Below are 20,318 nucleotides of genomic sequence, written 5' to 3' on the forward strand. Positions count from 1 at the left end.
TTCAGACAACAAGGCAAGTTTGACACTGCGCTCGATGCGCTTCAAGACGACACATGATGTCGGACGAGGAGATTCTGCTGGGCGAAATCCCGCCGATCTCTAGTACGCCTTGCGCCGCCGACATCATTGAATGTCAGGTTCGCATAGACCCCAGCACGGCGAACCTTTTCTCGATCTTCCGATATGCAAACGCGCCGCTGATCTGCGCAGGGCTGGTATCGGCAAGCTGCGCAGTGGTCGCCGGGGCTGCAATGCCCTTGGTCACGATTGTTTTCGGGGCTTTGGCAAGTGAATTCATCAATGGGGATGAGAAAACACCACAGGATATTCGCGACCGGGTTCAGCATCTCACCCTGCTCCTGGTGTACATCGGTATGGGACTCGAGACTAATTCAACAGTCATGTCATCTGACACATATCAGCGATCGGGTCCTTCGTCTCCACTATGATCAGCACATGGGGGCTCAATGCAGTCGGGGAACAGATTGCACGTCGTCTCCAGCAAAGGTACCTCTCTTCAGTGCTGCAGCAGAACATGGCGTACTTCGATGTCGTCGGCACAGGAGAGCTCACGTCCCGCATCGACCAGGACATGAAGTTAATTCAGACGGGCATCTCGCAGAAGGTGGGCAACATTATCTCCGGAGTATCGGGTTTTGTTGTTGCCATCATCTGCGCCTTTATCCAGAACCGACGCTTCGCATCGATAATGATATCGCAGCCGATTGCCATGATTCTCCTGGTGGGACTAATGGGGTCTTGGCTAAGCGGGACACAGCAAAGAGGCTTGCCCCATTCCGTGAAACTGGACAATTTGGCCCAAGAAGTCCTCAATGCTATGAGGAGCGTTATTGCCTACCGAAGCCAAGAACGGTATGCGAGAAAGTATCACGATATGTTGTTGCAGCCGGCTGCTCTGGATTTTCGGGAGCGTTTAATCTTTGGCGTGATAGTGGCAGGCTCCTTTACGATCTTGCACTGGGCTAACGGGTTGGGTGTACGTATGACTCGAGTATGTAAAAAGCCCTGCTAATAAGTAGGGTTAGTTTTGGCAGGCGGATCGCCTCTTCCGCCAGGGACTCTGTACGGTTTCAGAGGCCTTGTCCATCCTCTATGCAACAGTCGTCGCAGGCGGGATGCTGTGTCAAGCGTTGCCGTATGTCGTCGATGTGACCCGGGCCAGCAAATCAACTAACCGGGTCATTTCGGTTATTGAGCGTGTTTCGCCAATTAATCCCATGGCAGTTACGGGACGTATATACGGTCCTGTTCGGGGAGAGATCTGGTTCGACAATGTAGGGTTTGCTTATCCTTCGCGACCGGAACAAACTGTTCTCAGAGAGATTAGTTTTCATGTTCCTGCTGGCCACACTGTCGCCTTGGTGGGACCATCGGGATCTGGTAAGTCGACAGTCTTCGCTCTTTTGGCACGTTTATACTCTCCCATCGGCGGGGAGATTGTGCTGGATAATGACCCCATTGATGCGATGAATGTCTCGTGGCTGAGGTCTCAGATTGGGTACGTCAGCCAGGATGTCACCTTGTTCCATGCATCGATTCTTGAGAATATTGCTCATGGGCTGCCCAAACCTACCACCGAGGTATGTCTGCCAGTGTCCATTGGTTTGTATGAAGTAACTTTCTCATACAGGAACAGACACTGAATCCATCTGTAATTCGAGAACTAGTAATCCAGGCTGCCAAGACCGCGCACATCCATTCATTCATCAACAGTCTCCCCGACGGCTACGATACCATCATAGGGGTTAATGGGTCAGGTCTCTCTGGTGGACAGAGGCAACGGCTCGCAATTGCCCGTGCCATTATATCGCAGCCATCGATCCTACTACTGGATGAGGCTACTGCTGCCTTGGATAGTCAAAGCGAAAAGGAAATTCAGGAGGCTCTGAGCAGCGCTGCCTACGGACGAACCACCATGATAATAGCCCATCGGCTATCGACAGTCCAAGATGCCGATATGATAATTGTCATGAAAGACGGCCAGATCTTAAATCAAGGCACCCACTGGGAGTTAATGAGCACGTCTGTGGTGTACCGAGAATTAGTGGAGCACCAGGCACTCCGACAGAGCAACGAATCTCAAGAGTCGTTGTCTTCTGCAAATTATCTCAAAATTAAGCCGAGGGATATATCAGTCGACGATGCCCCGAAGAAAGCTGAGGATGATCCATGGTCGAGCTCATCACCGAAAGGCAGCATCAACCAAGTTTGGCACTTAAATAAGCCTGAGCTGCCTTACGTTGTTACGGGTATCATTTTCAGCGGGCTGGCTGGAATGACATACCCCATTCAAGCGGTCTTCTTCGGCAATGGGATCATATCAATCATTAGCCCTGGTGCAAGTACCGGAGGGCACGATGTTTACTTCTGGGCCCGGTTGTACCTCTACCATGGTGCTGTTGTGTTCTTATTGTACAGTATCCGAAACTATTGCTTTGCGGTGTCCGCATCCCAGTTGCACCTCCGAGCGCGGTCGTATTTATTCAAGGCACTGCTGCTCAAGAACCTTATCTTTTTCGAGAACAAGGGTCATTCTACTGGAAGCATGGTAAGCTTCCTCTCGTCAGGCACTCCGAAGATAACCGGTGTATCAGGAACGTCGCTCGGACTGGTAACCGAAAGCATCGTAATGCTTGCGACCGGGATCATAGTTGGATGTATCTTTGGATGGAAGCTCGGGGTCGCAGCAATGGCTACAGTCCCATTGATAGCCATGTCCAGCTTCCTGCAATACTATATCGAGGCACAGGTACAGAAGCACGTGAAGCGCGACACAAACGCCGTGACCATTGCGCATGAAGCATTCTCAGCTATCAAAACAGTGACCATACTCGGTTTGCAAACCACCGTTATAGAATCATTCCAAAGAGCAAGCCACCGAGACAGGCAACACTGGTACTGGGTCATATCTGCTGGCCTGCATGCGTGTACCACGTCACTTCGGATACTGAGTATTGCTTTCGTATTCTGGTATGGCGGTACCCGTCTCATCGCGTCGGGCGAATATACCATCCAACAATTTTTCATATGTTTCGCGGCCACGGTTTGGGGGTCCCAGTCTGCCGCTACTCTCTTTGCTCATGCACCAGACATTGCAGGTGCTCATGCTGCTGCTTCTCGACTGACGGAGTTAATGCGACCCGATGGTTCTCCAGGAACCTTCCCAGACAATGACCCAAAGCAGGGCTATACCACTGTCCTTGTGCCGAATACCACGGAGGATTTGGTGCTACAGCACATCAACTTCAGATACCCAAATCGACAATCCCAACTAACACTGGAGGATATCACATTCAGCGCCCGAGCTGGTAGCTTTATTGCTCTTGTCGGAGCCACTGGCAGTGGCAAAAGCTCTGTGGTTAGTCTGATAGAGCGGTTCTACACTGCTGAATCCGGCCGGATAACGCTGCGGCAAGCTCCTATTGAACGCTATGATCTCAACAACTACAGAGGGTACTTGGCACTGGTCGACCAGAATCCATGTCTGGTTGGTGAAGATCTGCGCGAGTGTTTGCAGAGTGACGAGCGAGTCGTTTCAGACGAGGAGATCATGGCCGCTCTGAAGGATGTGGGACTCGCTGATTTCGTGGTACGTCTTCTATCCACATACCAGCTACAGGTCGCCCATTTCATTTTCAAATCTGATCGTGACTAGCTATCCCTCCCCCAAGGGTTGAGCAGCCCAGTCATGGCCAACGGATCGACTCTGTCCGGAGGCCAACGCCAGCGCATGGCCATCGCCAAGGCCCTTCTATGGGGACCGAAGATTTTGTAAGATACGATCCTATTTATATATGTAATTTTCTGACTCTTCCTAGCTTGCTTGATGAGGCAACCTCTGCGCTGGATAGCGCCTCGGAAGCACTAGTCCAGGAGGCACTCCAGCGGGCAATGCAAGGCCGGACCGTCATCTCAATTGCCCATCGACTCAAGACGATTGTTGATGCCGATGAGATTTTAGTCTTGGACCACGGACGCATTATTGAGAGGGGCCGCCATGACGAGTTGATGAAGCTCGGAGGGAAATATTGGCAAATGGCTAAGTTGCAGCAGTTGGATGGGGATGTTGGGAGGTAGCTCGATAGACACTAAATTCTTTATGGGCTATCTTGTTCGTAAACTATGGTGGAAATTGGAGCATATAGTACCTGTATTTGTACAGAAACCTGGAATATTACACCCGTTGCTTATCTACATAATTGTTCATAGAATCATTGTCTTACGGAGAAACTAGAGAGGTTCTACTGGCATAGTACCATGTTCAACGACAGCACATAATTGAACAATACAAATTGACATGGATTTGGGTAGCTCCTACGATCAGGCACTGACAAACTCTAACACATGGCCACACTACTGTATTTATAAATACGAAGTTCATAGCCAATGTACTAATGTATGTTGCCGAGATGCAGTCATTCCTGGTGGAGCAATAAGAAAATAGTCCGACCATCCCCCGGAAGTATATGAACGTATAACTTATGGATATACCAAAGACCATTCAACCTATGGCATAGACTCGCTCTTTATGCTTACATATCAGTGCATTATCCGCTTCCAACAAATGAATACCCACTAATCTACCTTTACGCCGTTCGGTTTTCGGCGTCATCCGACAATTGACCGACCGAAGTATAGCCGTCCGGGCCATGTGATTGGGGAGTTCGTCACGGTCTCCGTGGATATGGATATATGGAGAAAGTAGTCTAGATCTAATCGAAAAGCACGTCATATAGAGACTTGACTCGATGTATGTACATACCTCTGAAGGGCGGTCCGGGAGGCAGAGAAACCCCCGGCCCGGCACGGACCGTCCACGGATCAACCCCAGCTTTCCCGTGCAGGTAGTGATGATCCGTCATACTAGAAAAAGATAGCATATCCTGCATCCCGGATTCTCCTTCTCGATCGAGCTTGAAGACGACTATCAGGCAGTATTCCGAGTGCAAGAAGGACGTACTATCTCACAATCGTCGTGTTCCACTATCTCGTTGCCTTCACTCTTATTGGTGGAAGAAACACGGCCATGGCCAAGATCCCAGCTCTCTTACGCTCATGTGCACTGAGCACCGGGAGCTCCTCCTCGAAGGTGTCGGTGTCTATTCACATCGCCGGCGCGAGGATAGTCGCCCAACCGTATTCACGACGTTAGATAAGATCGAAGGAGTGGTGACTATCACAGTGGCAGAAAAAACCGCCTTCGAGGATATTCAGATCACATTGGAAGGGATATCGAGAATAGTGACCTGGGGAGGCATTAATGGGCCGCCACTTATCGGTGGTCGTCATACGTTTATGAGACTCCATAATCCGATTGAGAAGGGTTCATATCAACCAGCATCGATTCTAGAGCCGGGTTGGTGCTACAAGTTCCCGTTTACATTCATTGTGCCGGAAAGTTTGCCGCTCACGGCATGCGATCACGACGCGGATGATACAGGCATCAAAAATGCTCACACCAAATTGCCGCCCTCAATGTGCAAAGAGAGCGACACAGAATGCTTTTCTATAAAATACAACATCCGAGTGAACATCCCGAGGCCATTCTGCGGTAAAGCCAACCCGAAAAAGTGCTTAGCCAACGTTGTTCGACCGGTCAAGATACGTCCCTCTGGTACATTGGGTAGCTCTAGCGACATTGCCATCAATGCGCTCACATCTCGAAAAGTGCTCCGAATTAGACGTGGCTGGAGAGGGAAATGTGCTGGCCACTTGACTATCTTAACTTCACCTGCTGAGCCCATACGCCCTTCTTTCCGTCGAATTGATGCCGCCGGCCAGGTCAACACCTCGATAGAATTAGCCCTTAGATTCACCGCAGTTGGGACAGAACCTCCCCCTCGCCTGCGAAAAGTTTATCCCAAGTTGAACTCGGTAACATCCTTCCACGCAGGGCCGCAGGAACAGTATCCGTCATTCACGAAGGACCAAAACTATGATTTAGCCCGAGGGGACCACATCCAACCTCTGACGCTTCCAACAGTTGATATTGCATCAACGCAATGGACCAAAATACAATCATCCAGTACCGGCATTTCGTCTTCCCTGCTGAGTTATCAGCCTACCTCCAAGAATGAAGAAACATCATATAAGGCATCGATCGTTGTCCCAGTTTCCGTTCCAAAGCACGACGATCTTGTGCCAACTTTTCAATCTTGCTTCATCTCCCGCATTTATATCTTGGAGCTTCTTCTATCTTATTCCACGGAAAAGGTCGCTGGAGGCCGCGCTGCCAAAGTTGAGGTTCCTGTTGAGATAATCTTGTGAGATGCGTGGGTGAGCGTATATAGAACTATCGATGTTATGAATACTGCCTATATAATGTCTAATTATATACCCTTCTCCACTATAGAGGATTACTGGTGACATGCATCTACTACAAAATCACTATAAACACAAATAACCAAGTCCTATGATATGCATCCATTTATTAAGGCATTCACCCGCATGTCCTTCCTAGCATACTATAGATCTTTGTAACATGGGGGTCTCAGAGAGCCATAATATCGGTCAAAGAGAGCAACAACAACTTACACAGCATCGGTAGTATCTGGACCCCGTTGCATATATGCCTGAATAGCACCGACCTTTGCCTTTCCACTCAAGAGGTATCGATACAATCTTGACAAAGCACGTGTGGCTTCGAGCCAATCTTTCTTGGAACATAGGTTGTAGCCCTGCGTGAATTTCAATTCAAAAACCTCATTCTCTGAGCATCCCTTCGAATGCACCCTAGAAATCATACTGGCTGTGAAAAGCCCACGGGCGATGTGAAGATAAAGCCCGTGAAAGCCAATGACAAATACTTCCTGCTCCCGGGAACCTGCGCCGCCAGTCTGCATACTGAGATTTTTGGCGAGCTGCCCCAGCATCACACTAAGCGTCTCACCCAAGAATTCACTCCAAGTCTGCTTTCTGAACCACTAAAAATGTTAGAAGGATAACTACAGAAAAAAGAAAAGTAGTCATTTCGACCACATGTACATACACCAGTGTAAGAGATAATTGGTAGGCCGTCAACGGTAGCTGCGCCCTCCGCTCTAGCGATAAATTGTTTACCACCAATCACATACTTTAGCTTAAGTCCTAATAAAGCAAACCTTTGAGGATTGTTAATACAAAGGCCACGTGTGCACCTACGTACAGGGACTAACAACTCACTGGATGTTAGGGTCTTGCGTTTTGATACCAAGACTAAAATAGATAGTCTTCATCAACATCCCCAACATCACACCCTGCCATCTTATAAAGTGTTTAAAATATTCTCTCTCGGACACTTTCCAGTTTTTTGTGAGTAAGGTTACCGTCTCGCTTGCTCTGAGAACACTTGCAACCCCTGTACCACTAGACTCTTGTCCTTTCAACTCGGCGCAGTAGGAAGAGACCTCGTCAAAGAAATGTCTAAATTTGTACTCCACTTCTGGCCAAGACATGGTGCAATCTTCCTCTGCAGTATCAGAGTACTGGAATACCCAAGGGATTAGTTTCTCCACGTCCTTTTCTTTAGTAATGCATGCGTCAGCAACAGCAACAGCAGGTGATGTAAGACAGAGTGACGTTGCCCAGGAGAGCTGTCGGTTTTCATACCTTCGCATTCAATATCGACGGCCCTAGGAATTAGCTCATCGAGACTAACGACCCTAGAACAAATAGTTGCTGACATAGTATCGAGAGGATGTATATCGAGGGCAACAATCACCACAGTTCAGGCGGTAGGAGAAGGGGAGAGATAAGGCCAGGTCGTGGCTAGAGATTCATGGCAGGGGGCTGCAACTAGAGTTTATCAAAAAACAGAGAACCTCGCCAGGGTTCAAGAGCTGCGACTAGTACTGATAGGTATTGCACTGTCTGAATATGGAGCCCGAGATTCAATGTTGCTTCCATGTCCGTTAAAGATGATCACCTGGAAAGCACGGGGGGCACTGACTCGGCAGCGCTAACAGGTTTCCGGCCTAGTGTGAGCATGTGATTCTCTCTGGAGCCAGCCCTGCTTTTCTTGGACGACAGATACATGATGTCATCTTTTTGAACCCAACGAAGGATTGAAGAGACAGCACGAACTTCACAAGAATAAGACGGGAAAAACATACAACAGGTCAATATCAAAGAATTGGGTCCGATTGGCGTTGTTTGCTGAGAAACATAGGGCTGTCGGTATAGGGAAGGTAACATTCATTGGCTCTGGGTGCACCGCGTGCAGACGGATGCCTTGGCCTTGAGTGCCCAGCTGGGGTTCTCTCAGAGGGGATTCGAGCTACGGATGGATCTCTGGCCCTCGAGAGGGGTTTCAACTTACATCTAAGCCGATAAGATCGCATCTACGGGTGGTCATAAATGCGAGGGGTGCGGTGGTATGCACATAGAGCTGACGTGATTTTTCAACCATAATGGGCCAGAAAGCGCAGTCAGGTGGCTTCCATTGTCTTTTAGATTGAATCCCACAACGCATATTCCTGTGGGGGATCAGGAAAGTAACTCGGGACACGAACGGCTTATCTTCTCAGAGTGAGGAGTGGAGTTATTCCAATCAAAGACCAATGCCGGTGGGCTTTACAATGGCCCGAGTAGTGTGCAGGGCTGTAAAGGGGTGTTCTGAACTGGGGCAGAATTGGTGGCCCATAGCTCACAGCAATGGAGCAGGTATGGAAATCTACAGAGCAAGTGATGTTGGAACGGTTCTCGAAGGGCTTAGGAGAGTGATTGACCGACGGTAGACCGAGTGAGCACAGATGAGGCGGCCTTATCAACTGATTCTATACCTAATCTATCACGAGAGATCGACTTGCCCAGTGGGCACGACATGTCGATCATTATTCTAGCTGTGGCTGGCGAGCGAATGGAAGGCTTAGAATGAGATCCACCACCCCCCTCCAGCTCGTATTCACACCCCGTCCACCCTCCCTGTCCTGTGTTCTGTGTCGGATGGTGGACGTGACATTATTGCACCTTCGCACCCTTCATACTACCATGGCATCGTCTACTACCCTGTGGTTTGTCCATCAACCCGGCGAAATCATCCTGGGGGTGGCGTCGCATCTCAGCGTCTCGGACCTCAATGCCCTCATCCAGACAGCCCATCGTTTTCACGAGCTCCTGTCGCAGGAGCTGTATGACCGGGCGCCCACGCTGATTCGGAACGATGGCAACACGCCCCTGATCTGGGCGGCTACACAGGGCCAAGTCGCCTGCGTTCAGAAGCTCGTGAGGCGAGACCCCGATCCCGCGAGACTCATCGATGGCCGAGCAGCCATTCATGATGCGACGGCAGCAGGGCAAGTGCAGATCGTCGCGGTCTTGCTGGAAGCTGGCGTCCCCATCTCCCTGCCCGATAACGATGGCCACACGCCCCTCCAATGGGCGGTGGCCCATGACCAGGAACTAGTCCTTCGCCAGCTTCTCGCGTCCGGCGCTGGGAATGTGACCACCCCATCGAAGGAGAACTGGGAGTGGGGATCCGCCTTGGAGGCGGCCGTGACGCTAGGCCATCAATCAGTGGCTAGGACTCTTCTCGAGCTGGCGCCAACATTGCCCGGGACCATCCGGCCTTTCCCATGATCCACGAGGCGATCAACTCCAAGCTACGCTTGGCCTCGTATCAGGGACGATGCGAAATGATTAGCCTCCTGTTAGAGTTCGATGCGACGTGCATCTCCTGCGCCGGGGGCACCTGCTCCCGTTGCATATCGCGGCGTCACACGGACACATGGATGCCGTCCAGCTCCTGCTCCAGCATGCGCCGATATCGCCAGTGTCGATGAGCGGGGAGATGCGGCCATCCACCACGCAGCCGCCGGGGGCAGTGTGGAGGTGGTGAAATTTCTGCTGGAGCAGGGCATCCCGGTGGACGTGCGCGGGGACGAGGAAACCACGGTCTTATTGACCGCGGTGATATATCAGCGAGCCGCGGTCGTCCAGTTGCTGCTGGAAGCCGGAGCCGATGTGAATCTGGTCGAAACGAACGGTAATAATGCCCTCCATCTAGCCGCGTACTGTGGGACGGTCGAGATCGTGGAATCACTACTCGCCCACAGTACTCCAGTGGGCATACTGGAACCGGATGGTCAAACCGTCCTACATGCGGCCGTAGCGGGCAACAATCCTAGCGTCGTCCCCTCGTTATGTCGTGCAGGCGTCGCGATCAACGCACTGGATGCGTCAGGAAACACGGCCCTTCATTTAGCGGCCCTTTACGGATGTACTGCATTCGCCCGCTTGCTTCTGGAGATGGGGGCAGATGTCTCCGTCTCCCACGGGGATGGAAAAACGGCGCTGCATTTGGCTGCCTGGACTGGTCAGGAAGACCTCCTCCAGTTGCTGGTGGATGCTGGCGCTGAAGTAGGCGCCCTCCATCGCAGCGGAGGCCATACGGCCCTGCACTATGCTGCCGTTGAGGGAGGTGTTGATGCATTTCGGGTTCTTCTGCACGCGGCCAATGCGCAGAAGTTTGATTGGCTCCGCCCATGCTGGTGCGGAGGAACCGTCTTGTCAAAGGCTGCGACCAAGGGTCACCGAGACATTATTGAGTTGATAGTGGAAAGTGGCGTGGATGTGACGGCGTGCTATGATGGGTCGTCCGCCCTGCACGCGGCCGCGGCGGCTGGACAGACTGATCTCGTCGAGTTCCTGTTGTCCTTGGGGGCCGATCGGTTGCAACTGGACTGGTTCGGTCGTTCCTCCATAGACTGGGCGGTTCGACATCCGCCGACGCTGGAGACGCTAATAGGAGATGCTCCCCTATTGGCTCCTTCACTCGATGAAGAGAAACGGACATCAGCCCTGAGGGAGGGCATCACCACCCTTGCCACCCGAGCCCTAACGGAGGCAAGGTCGGTCTCGTATCGGCTAGGGAAATGCCTGCTCTACATGGGTGATGTCTCCGCTGCCCGCACGGCATTTCTGTACGATGCGAATGTCGATCCCAGCTTCTCAGATGGTGCGGTGTGCGATCTCTGTAAAGAGACGGCGCCAGTCACAGAAGGACGATTTGTGTGTCAAACCTGTCCTGATATCGATCTCTGTGGCCAGTGTATGGACCAATACTACCAGGAGAGGCTTCAAATCCGGTTGTGTGATGGACATCAATTTTTAGAGGTTCAGGCCTCTAGCGAGGAGCTCCTGGCTCTACAGCCCAATGAATCCAGGGAGTCATGGCTCCACGGCCTCATTGCAATGTACGATAGTTCGGCCTAGATATTTACAAACATCAGTCAGTCCGTGTGGCAAAGCTATAAAGCTTACCCTGCGTATGTCTAGCTCATCCACCAAATAGATAACATGGTCCATGCAAGCATTATTGGAATGACTGGAAGACGAATTAGGAAGACACAAGCTTGAAGGTTTCTCAATCCCAGACAGCATGGAAGGCCTATTAAAGGCCTATTAATCTATAACTACTACGCAGCACTCGTCAGGACCTCACAGAACAAAGTGAACTAAACACATTACCTCCGGTGGACTAAATAACGCTCATGGACAATATGCATACAATATTACAAACTTTACCGATACCGACGCACTATTACACTGAAAAACGATATGCTGTAAATTAAATTCACATTTCCGGATGATCAACTGGTCCAGTTCCGAGATAACAGTCCCCCAGGAGCCCTAGGCCAGGATCCCAATCCCTGGTGGTGGTAGCACGACTTGGGGCAAGTCAGACACTGAATGTTTCAAGGGTGCGTGTAGCCGAGGCTTTCTATCAAACGCTACTATTTTGGCAGAAAATCGCAAGATGTGACCTAATATTCGTTAGCATGGGCTAGTCCGCCGTAGAAGGCTGGCTTACCGTCGCGCGTCGATTGGCCTATAATTCCATGAATGAGGAATGGGTTAATTCTACGGAGTCGTTCCGCCGCAGTCAACTCGCATAACGCTAGCCGTGATAAGTGGGGAGCGCCAGGGTATTAACTACCAGGGGCAACAAGGCACCTTTCCGCAATTAAGAAGAACGCTTCCCCCCTCGTTCTGGCCACCATTCCGGTAACCTGGCTATGGGCCGGTTTTACCTGGGCAGAAACGGTCCCGATCTCTGACACTCAATTCTCATCAAGTCTAGCATCAGATATGTATAGAACGGAAAGTGCCCGTCGGCTAGTGGAGGAAATTGCCGTGGAGCATGGCTATCTTGACGAGACTGTCCTCGGCACCATGTCGGCAGAGGTACGGCGAAAGGTCGAGGATGCCATGCTCAAGAAAGATGAGATGATCGGATCTTCTGTGATAACGTATGCAGCCATCTAACTGACTGTGTGCCTGTCTAATCTGACATTAAACAGACTATCCAAAAACCTCTACAATAGTAGTGCCAGATTTGTCTTCGAGCTACTGCAGAATGCGGATGACAACTTATACTATATGGCACAATCACTCGGAGAGATACCCTTCGTGTCATTTCGCGTCTATCCCAAACGGATTGTGCTAGAGTGTAACGAGGACGGCTTTACTCCTGAAAACTTGACTGCAATATGTAGTGTGGGAAAGAGCTCCAAGCAGGGAGCTCAAGGATATATCGGTGAAAAGGGGATTGGGTTCAAGTCTGTTTTTATGGTGGCCTGGAAAGTTCATATTCAATCGGACGAGTATTCATTCTCGTTCAAGCACCGACCTGGCGATTCCGGAATGGGAATGGTATCTCCCGTCTGGGAAGAGCCTGAGCAGATCCCTGAGCCTCACCTCACACGGATTACTCTGTATTTGCATGAACATAACACAGATGAAAGCTTCTCTCGCCAATACGAGACCACACTAGAGCAATTTCGAGAGCTCCAGGCGACATTCCTTCTATTCATGAAGAACCTTCGGCGGATTGGAGTGGAAATCTATAATGATCGCGGCGAAGAGACCTCTTCAACGATATTTACTCGAGAGCCTGGACGTGGCGATCGGCAGACCACACTTCGACGGCAAACTGTTGAAGGGGGCAATGTTCGAGAAACAAGGCAAGATTACTATATCGTAACTGAAAGAGCATGCCACCTTCCCAAGAGCGAAAACCGTACCTATACACAGAGTGAAATAGAGAGCAATGCCTATGCTACATCAGATGTGGTCGTTGCTCTTCCTATGTGCTCGGACCTTACGCCGATCATCGAGGTACAAGACGTCTACGCCTTCCTCCCCATTCGGAAAATGGGATTCTATGTGAGTGATTCATGGTTGGCCTGTGCAAGCGGTGAAAGTTAACATGAATTAGTTCTTGATCCAAGCCGACTTTGTCACGGATGCGAGTCGTCAGGATATTGTTCGTTCATCTGCTCGTAATGCTGCTCTAATACCCTTCATTGCAAAGGCCTTTGTCCAAGCATTGTCTCACCTGAGTGTTTCCCAGCATCCATCCATTCGCTACACATGGATGCGGTTCTTGCCACAGAGTACACAGGTGTCTGAAGATAGCTTCTGGGGCAGGTTGGTAGACAGAATTCGAGTCTGCCTTCTTGAAGAAGCAATGTTGTGGACCAGAACACATAGCCAAATACGCCAGATCCCATTTATGCTGCGAACCCGATCACGCTATCTTGACAGAGATGGGGAGTATTTACTCCCCGACCTACAGGACGAACAATATCTTGCCCCCGAATATAAAGCCAAGGATTTAGATCTCTTGAACTACTATGGCCTTTTCTGGATGCACATGTTCGACTTTCTTGTAAGGCTTGAGCAGGACCTGGATCAAGGCTCTGGATCTAAATTGCACGCCCCTGACACATCTGATGATTGGCATACTCGTGTCGCGGATATCTTAATTGAAGCCTGCACCAAGGATCCTAACAGAATTAGAAGGCTTAAGATCATTCCGCTTGCGGGTGGGGCTTGGACCCCCATATCAGTCTTTGGCCCTAGAATATACTTTTCCTTCGTCGCGCGATATCAGATTCCACCCACAACAGGTGTATGCCTAGTAGAGCCCTCAGCAGAGCTTAACGCAAGGCGAAAGGCGCTCTTCCGCGTAATGGGGGTTGAAGAGGCCGAGGTGCCTGATGTGCGTCGTTGGGTACTCAATTCTCTTAACAAGCATATTCCAGATCTAGGGATTTCTCGAAAACACCTAGCTTTCCTCTACCAGACCGCTCACCTTGACCCAGAGACAGATCAATTTGCATATTACAAGAATTCCTCCATCTGCGACCATCGAGGCAATTTGCCATCAATACAGGCAAGCAGATTGTACTTCCCCAGCCATGACGAGTACGGGGCCCAGCAGCTACTACAACCTGAGTCCGGTTACTCTGGACATAGTTACATCCTCCACCCAGACTATATCAACGAAAACAGTCCAGAGACGCCTGACGGGGAAAGTCGCACGTGGCAAAAATGGCTACAAGAAGTGCTTAACATCCGCGATGAGATCCCCTTGGTTGAAGACGGCAGCCTCAGTATGGAATGCGCGCACGTTGGTGAGGCCCACCCAGCGAAATTTCTTGGTTTTCTATTACGTTACTGGCTCAGTGGAGGAGACAAAGTCCTGGCCGATCCAGCTTTGGTCAAAAAGCTCTTGCAAGTCAAGGTCCCCTGTGAGGATGGCAGGCTGCACCCCATTGGCGAAACATACATCCGCACCGAACATCTAGAGTATGCGAAGCAATTTCTTCATGATGATGAGTTTTTTCCGTGGCTGGATTCCTCTGTCGTAGCAGAGAATCAAACACAACTTTCAGACATATCTGTTGTCGCCAAGGCCCTAGGATTCGGATATCCCAAGTCTGAGATTGGGTTCATTTTCGTCATCTTGCGTTATATCAAAAAAGCAAACCCATGCCCTTCTCCGCTTCAGGATATAGGACGAGTCATTGATCTCTATAATCGGCTATACACGAGATGGCGGGAGTCCGTAACCCCAGATATCACAGGGAAAATGATCCGGTACGATGGTATAACCTCAATCTTTCAGGCGATGATGAGGCTAACTTCAATTACAGAAACGTGTTTGAAAAGTATGACCTGGTCTATGTTCCGCGTCCGGCCAGCAAGCCTTGGCACTCTGTAAGGTGGGATAACCCGAAATCCTGTAGATGGGAATCCCCAGAGCATATTTGGGAAGTCAACCCTCTTCATAAACTCTATAGCGACATTCCCGATACCGACCTCGTCGCTAGACTTTTTAAAGATATCCTGGGGATTCGCAATGCTGATGCGATGGACGTCAAAGATGAGCTGGTACTGTGGAGCCAGCATAACGAACGGGCGGAAGAGGGCGATGTTTGCAGCCTATACCGTTCATTAGCTAGATTATTGCCGCAGGAGATGGAAGAAGACATTGAACATATCCGGTAGGCTCTTTGGACGTTCCGCCGCAATACAAAGAAAGATGTGGCTGATGACAGGGCTTGCAGGGAATCGTTTTATGAAAATGACCTTATCTACCACGAGAATGAGGATGGCTCATGGGGTTGGCATAATCCTTCGGAATGTCTATGGTCAAAAGCCACCAACATCGACGGGATGATAGCCTTGAACGACGAATACGAAGGTCTGGAGGAGTTCTTTGTTGACACAATTGGTGTACAAACCTTGACGCTTGAGATGGTGATTACGAAATTAGTCGACCAGGGAAGCACGTCTGCGTCTATTGAGGAAGTTAAGGAGACTATTTGGCTACTAAATAAGTACCTCCAAACAGACGATGAAGTACCAGATAGTCAGTCGATCCGGGATGCGAAAGTGTTCCCCGTACGGGATCTCAATGGCCAGACTCTGCTCCGCAGCTGCGACGAAGCATTCTCAATCGCGGATCGTAAACACCTGTACGACTGGTTTGCTGGAAAGGCCCACTTTCTCGACTTTAGTGTCAATGACATACATCGACTGGAGCCCTTTCTAAACTGGGTTGGACTTGAACGACGTTATTTGTCCGTTTCTGTCAAAGAGATTTCAAGGGTGGGCAATGATTCCCATCAATCTCTGGTGTCAAAAGATCGAGAAATAGCTCTTAGAGCGTATGGCTTGCTGCGGTACGTTAGTTCGTCGAATATAAAGAAACAAGCTAATGGCAGAAAATAACAGCATCGCTGCACATTACAATAGCCCCAGAATGCTAAAGAGTGAGGATGGCTTCTATGAGCTTCTTAGAAAAATCAAGGTCTGTGCCACGGATGGGATTAGCTCTGAACTGCATCTAAACCAGGACGGAAAAGATATCTTGGTGGAAGTATCGAGAAGTGAATTACATCTGCATGAAACCGATACTGATCTGACCATATACGTGCCACGAGATGAAAAGGCACAATGTCTATGCTTTGTGGACCGAATACCGAAAGCTCTTCTCGAATGGATCATGACAGAGCCAACCACAAGAATATGCGCGCCTTTTCCTGACAGAGCGTTGGACGTGATGGAGAAAGTATTACAAGTTCCACTTCCCTATGTCGCCGCGACCCTTGATCGAGCGGGAGTTGTGAGTATTGAGATCGAAGAAGTTGCTGAAGAGGACGATATCGACCTGACAACCAGCAACGACGACCGTCAGGCGGAAGAGGTCAGTGGCGATGCAGCATCTGGCTATAGCAACCAATTCGGCACAGAATCAAATACACCCAGTGCAACCTTTCCTACGCCATCAGTCGTGTCGGGTGAAATCGGAGAAGAAACTGTGCCATCGTCAAGGACCAGGCCTAATTTCCGGAGCTTTTCACCGTCCTCTCTCCTGACGACCCCCATGCCCACCTATAATGCTGCGCCCGTAGATATAGAATATCGGTCCATCTTAGAGAACGTTATCTCAGCTGCGCGCCAGTTTATCTTTCCCACTCGGGGCTCTATCGATACACCACTCCTCAGTGAGTTCCAGAACCTACATCTCCGCGAACAAGGCGGCAATACCGGCCACCTTCGTTCGCTAGAGAAGCTCGAGCGAGACAAACGAATAGGTGCGGCTGGTGAACTATTTGTGAGTAGCAGCATGAAAGCCTCAGACATAACCCTGGAAACAAGAAGATAGACTCATTCATCCACAGGTATTCGAAGTCCTATCCCGTCTCCGCCCAAATCTACCAGGATTCTCCAGAGAAAACTGGCAAAGCGCCATCCGCCAGTACATTCAACTTCACGAGGACTACATCGACTTGCAACCATGGTGTGGCCGTGAGACAGCCGACCTTGTGTATACCGACAGCGAAGGTATCCTGACCTCCTTCCTCATCGCAAAAGGCTACTTAAGTTCCGAATTGTGGGCGGGGAAGCGACCTCGTTTTTACCTAGAAGTCAAGTCCACTACCTCCTCCTGCGAAACGGCCTTTTACATGAGCAAGTACCAATACGAGCGGGTACGTATCGCATGTAGAAAGGGGACGTATCTGCTGCTAACTGAAAATAGATGCAATCCTTTTCTGAAGGCGCATCGGGATCCAGAGGGTCAGAGAACATCTATATCATATTTCGTGTGTTCAATATAGGGACAAATTCGGTAGCGATGAAGGTATACGTTGATCCTGAGAGGATGAGGAGGAACCGGCATTTGCTGTTCACTGCGGACGGTTGGTCGATTGTTCCGGGTTCAGGCGACGTGCACTTGAATACCGGCGATCAGCCCTAACTAGATATACTTTGATTTATGCTATCTCTAACCCTTCTAAGTCAATGCGTTCTGCCAACCAGTCTAGCTTGGTAAGAAAAAAGAATACCAAAAAAACATACAACAGGAGGGATTCGCTGGTGGTCAACCACCCAACTACTAACCTCCCGGCGTGTGGCTTAAGTACGGCTGAGCGGACGGGAAGCCCTGTTCTCCACACCCTGTGGTCGTATGTACCAGGCTACTCTTAAGTAATCGATTATATAGTGTATTATCTTTATTTCTCCATAGACCGATGCGTCTACACAGGATGAGTAATCTTCAAGACGGGTTCCCACCAAGGATTACACGGTAGGATGGATTTGTTCCCTGCCGCTGGAAATGGCTGCAGCCAAGTCAATGTTGGATTTAAATCATCCACAGCTGCCCCAATCCCCCGACGACCAGGTGAGATTTGCGGTCATACTGTCTGCCAGTCGGTGTGTACAGCACAAGCTCTGCGCCAAGTGTGGCCAAAGACATGCTATCCACGTACAAAACCATGAGATTTGACCTGATGGTTAGCATAAGTGGAAGGGTTCCAAGTCAGGAGAACGATATACGCCTTAGCGATGTGGTGATTAGCAAGCCAGTTGGCCCGTCCGGAGGCGTGGTACAGTATGACTATGGCAAGACCATGGCTGGCGGGAAGTTTGGACAGACGGGCACTTTGAATAAGCCCCCAGCTGTGGTCTTGATAGTGTTATGCAATGTGCAGTCTGAGGAGATGCTAGGCCGGAGTCGACTTAATAGTTACTTATCTGCAGTTATTGCTGAGTATCCGCCCTTGTCACGGTGTACCTACCCCGGAGAGGACCAAGACCTCCTTTTCAAAGCAGATTACACTCATGATATCTCGACACTATCCTGTGGGTTGTGCGATATGAATATGACAATTCAACGGACGAAAGGGCCCACTACGGAGCCAAACGTTTTCTATGGTCTGATTGCTTCTGCCAGCCAGGTCATGAAAGATGCTATAACTCGGGATCGAATAGCAAGACAACATGGGGTCTTATGCTTTGAGATGGAACCAGCAAGACTTTGGATCAATACTTATCCGAGGCATTTGCGATTATTCAGATTCACACAAAACAAAGCAATGGCAAGAGTATGCGGCAGCAACAGCCGCGGCGTATGCAAAGAATCTGTTGCTCATGACATCTGGCGTATTTATAGTCCCCCATGCCGTTGCCGAGACACGGCATCCGGCCCGAGCCATCTCTATAGAGCTGGACCCTTCGCATACTACCGATGATGGATCAGGATGCCTATTCCAGTCAAATGGGTATTACCAACCCAAACTATTTCGACATACCGGTCACCTGAGCGGGCGACTCATCTCGGTGCTAAGTGGCTTAAACGTTATCAAACATTACATGCTATAGGGACAAATGGACGAGTTCAGTCCAGGTGTGGAAGTGACACGGTAGCAAGATCCGCCCCCATACTCCTAATCATGAGAAAAACTTCCTAGACTTAGAGCTTTCAAGATTGACTTCTCGGGTGGCTAGCCGATATACCCCTCTGTTCGACCGTCCGACGTGAGCGTTAGGGCAGGCCATTTAAATGCGCCATTCATTCCTGGTCTAGGTTCCGTTCCTAAGTTACTCGCCCAACTCATCGTCGAGGTCCTGAAAGCCCATCTCCTCTTCCTTCTATTGAATATTAGTTATCGCTTTGAACTCGGTTTTCGCTTACATAAAATGCCGTTCAAACGCAGCTTCAACACCGTCGGTGTTCACTGTGCCGGGGAAACTTGTGATGTAGTCGTCGGAGGTGTTCGAGATGTGCCCGGAAGAACCATGTATGAGAAAATGATGTACGTGTGGAAGAACAATGACGAGCTTCGTAACCTTCTGCTCAACGAACCCCGCGGCTGCCCTGCCATGTGTCACAACCTTCTTCTCCCTCCGTGCAATCCCGAAGCCGACATTGGGTTCATCATCATGGAGCATGAAGAATACCCACCTATGTCCGGAGCCAACACCATCGCGACGGCTACATGTCTCCTGGAGACTGGTATAATCCCCATGGAAGAGCCGGAAACAGTCGTGAAGCTGGATGCACCAGCTGGTTTGGTTACTGTATATGCCAACTGCAGCAACGGCAAATGCAAGAGAGTCAGATTTCACAACGTTCCGGCCTTTGCCTTTGCCCTTGATAAGGAGATCACGGTCCCAGGACTCGGTACTGTTAAGGTTGATATCGTTTACAGCGGCATGATCTTCGTTTTGGTAGATGCTGCTTCCGTGGGGATCAAGATAAAGAGTTCGCAAGGAGCCAATATCGTTGAAGTTGGCGAGCGCATCAAGCGTGCTATGGCAGAGCAGACCGACCCGGTCCACCCTGAAAATCCGCAAATCCGCGGTGCCACCATTCTGGAATTTACAGACCCCGTTACAAACTATAAAGACGGGAAAGCCTCACTTAACACAGTTGTTGTATCGCCTGGACGACTTGATCGGAGCCCTTGCGGCACTGGCACTTGCGCCCGGTTAGCAGCTCTCCATGCAAGAGGCGAGTTAGCTGATGGCGAGCCCCTCTACCATTATGGCATTACTGGGACGGAGTTTATCGGCCGTATTCATGGAACCACCAAGGTCGGAAATTATGATGCCGTTTATCCTTCTGTGACAGGCAGTGCTTGGATTACAAGCTTCAAGCAGGTTGTTTTAGATGCGACGGATCCATTCCCAGAGGGGTTGCGGGTTGGAGACGTGTGGAAAATGGACTCTGAGGAATGACG

General features: G+C 50.1%; 6 protein-coding genes across 6 annotated transcripts; 5 read left to right on the forward strand and 1 right to left on the reverse strand.

Moving 5' to 3' along the window:
- Window positions 1–53: 53 nt before the first annotated feature.
- ABOM_001647 (ATP-binding cassette transporter) lies at window positions 54–6,288 on the forward strand (the record flags this gene model as incomplete). Its single annotated transcript, XM_022528777.1, has 7 exons — window positions 54–372; window positions 423–997; window positions 1,047–1,601; window positions 1,658–3,610; window positions 3,677–3,792; window positions 3,840–4,094; window positions 4,953–6,288. The coding sequence occupies 7 exons, from the start codon at window positions 54–56 to the stop codon at window positions 6,286–6,288; spliced, it is 5,109 nt and encodes a 1,702-aa protein (XP_022393277.1).
- Window positions 6,289–6,557: 269 nt separating this feature from the next.
- ABOM_001648 (uncharacterized protein) lies at window positions 6,558–7,616 on the reverse strand (the record flags this gene model as incomplete). The annotated part of the gene is made up of 3 exons (XM_022528778.1): window positions 6,558–6,944; window positions 7,010–7,121; window positions 7,183–7,616. Coding segments are annotated over 3 exons (933 nt in total), but the record flags the coding sequence as incomplete, so codon positions are not given.
- Window positions 7,617–8,988: 1,372 nt separating this feature from the next.
- Window positions 8,989–9,576, forward strand: ABOM_001649 (ankyrin repeat-containing protein; the record flags this gene model as incomplete). Its single annotated transcript, XM_022528779.1, has 1 exon — window positions 8,989–9,576. The coding sequence occupies one exon, from the start codon at window positions 8,989–8,991 to the stop codon at window positions 9,574–9,576; it is 588 nt and encodes a 195-aa protein (XP_022393237.1).
- An 81-nt stretch (window positions 9,577–9,657) lies between these two features.
- Window positions 9,658–11,211, forward strand: ABOM_001650 (ankyrin repeat-containing protein; the record flags this gene model as incomplete). The annotated part of the gene is made up of 1 exon (XM_022528780.1): window positions 9,658–11,211. One exon carries the CDS (start codon window positions 9,658–9,660, stop codon window positions 11,209–11,211), a length of 1,554 nt encoding a protein of 517 aa, XP_022393261.1.
- Window positions 11,212–12,087: 876 nt separating this feature from the next.
- ABOM_001651 (uncharacterized protein) lies at window positions 12,088–17,551 on the forward strand (the record flags this gene model as incomplete). Its single annotated transcript, XM_022528781.1, has 8 exons — window positions 12,088–12,248; window positions 12,300–13,164; window positions 13,217–14,847; window positions 14,940–15,290; window positions 15,354–15,971; window positions 16,024–16,906; window positions 16,974–17,282; window positions 17,333–17,551. The coding sequence occupies 8 exons, from the start codon at window positions 12,088–12,090 to the stop codon at window positions 17,549–17,551; spliced, it is 5,037 nt and encodes a 1,678-aa protein (XP_022393260.1).
- A 1,724-nt stretch (window positions 17,552–19,275) lies between these two features.
- ABOM_001652 (proline racemase family protein) lies at window positions 19,276–20,316 on the forward strand (the record flags this gene model as incomplete). The annotated part of the gene is made up of 1 exon (XM_022528782.1): window positions 19,276–20,316. One exon carries the CDS (start codon window positions 19,276–19,278, stop codon window positions 20,314–20,316), a length of 1,041 nt encoding a protein of 346 aa, XP_022393289.1.
- Between the last annotated feature and the right edge of the window lie 2 nt (window positions 20,317–20,318).

This window comes from Aspergillus bombycis (genome assembly GCF_001792695.1).
Source record: "Aspergillus bombycis strain NRRL26010 chromosome Unknown contig00008, whole genome shotgun sequence".
Classification (NCBI taxonomy): domain Eukaryota; kingdom Fungi; phylum Ascomycota; class Eurotiomycetes; order Eurotiales; family Aspergillaceae; genus Aspergillus; species Aspergillus bombycis.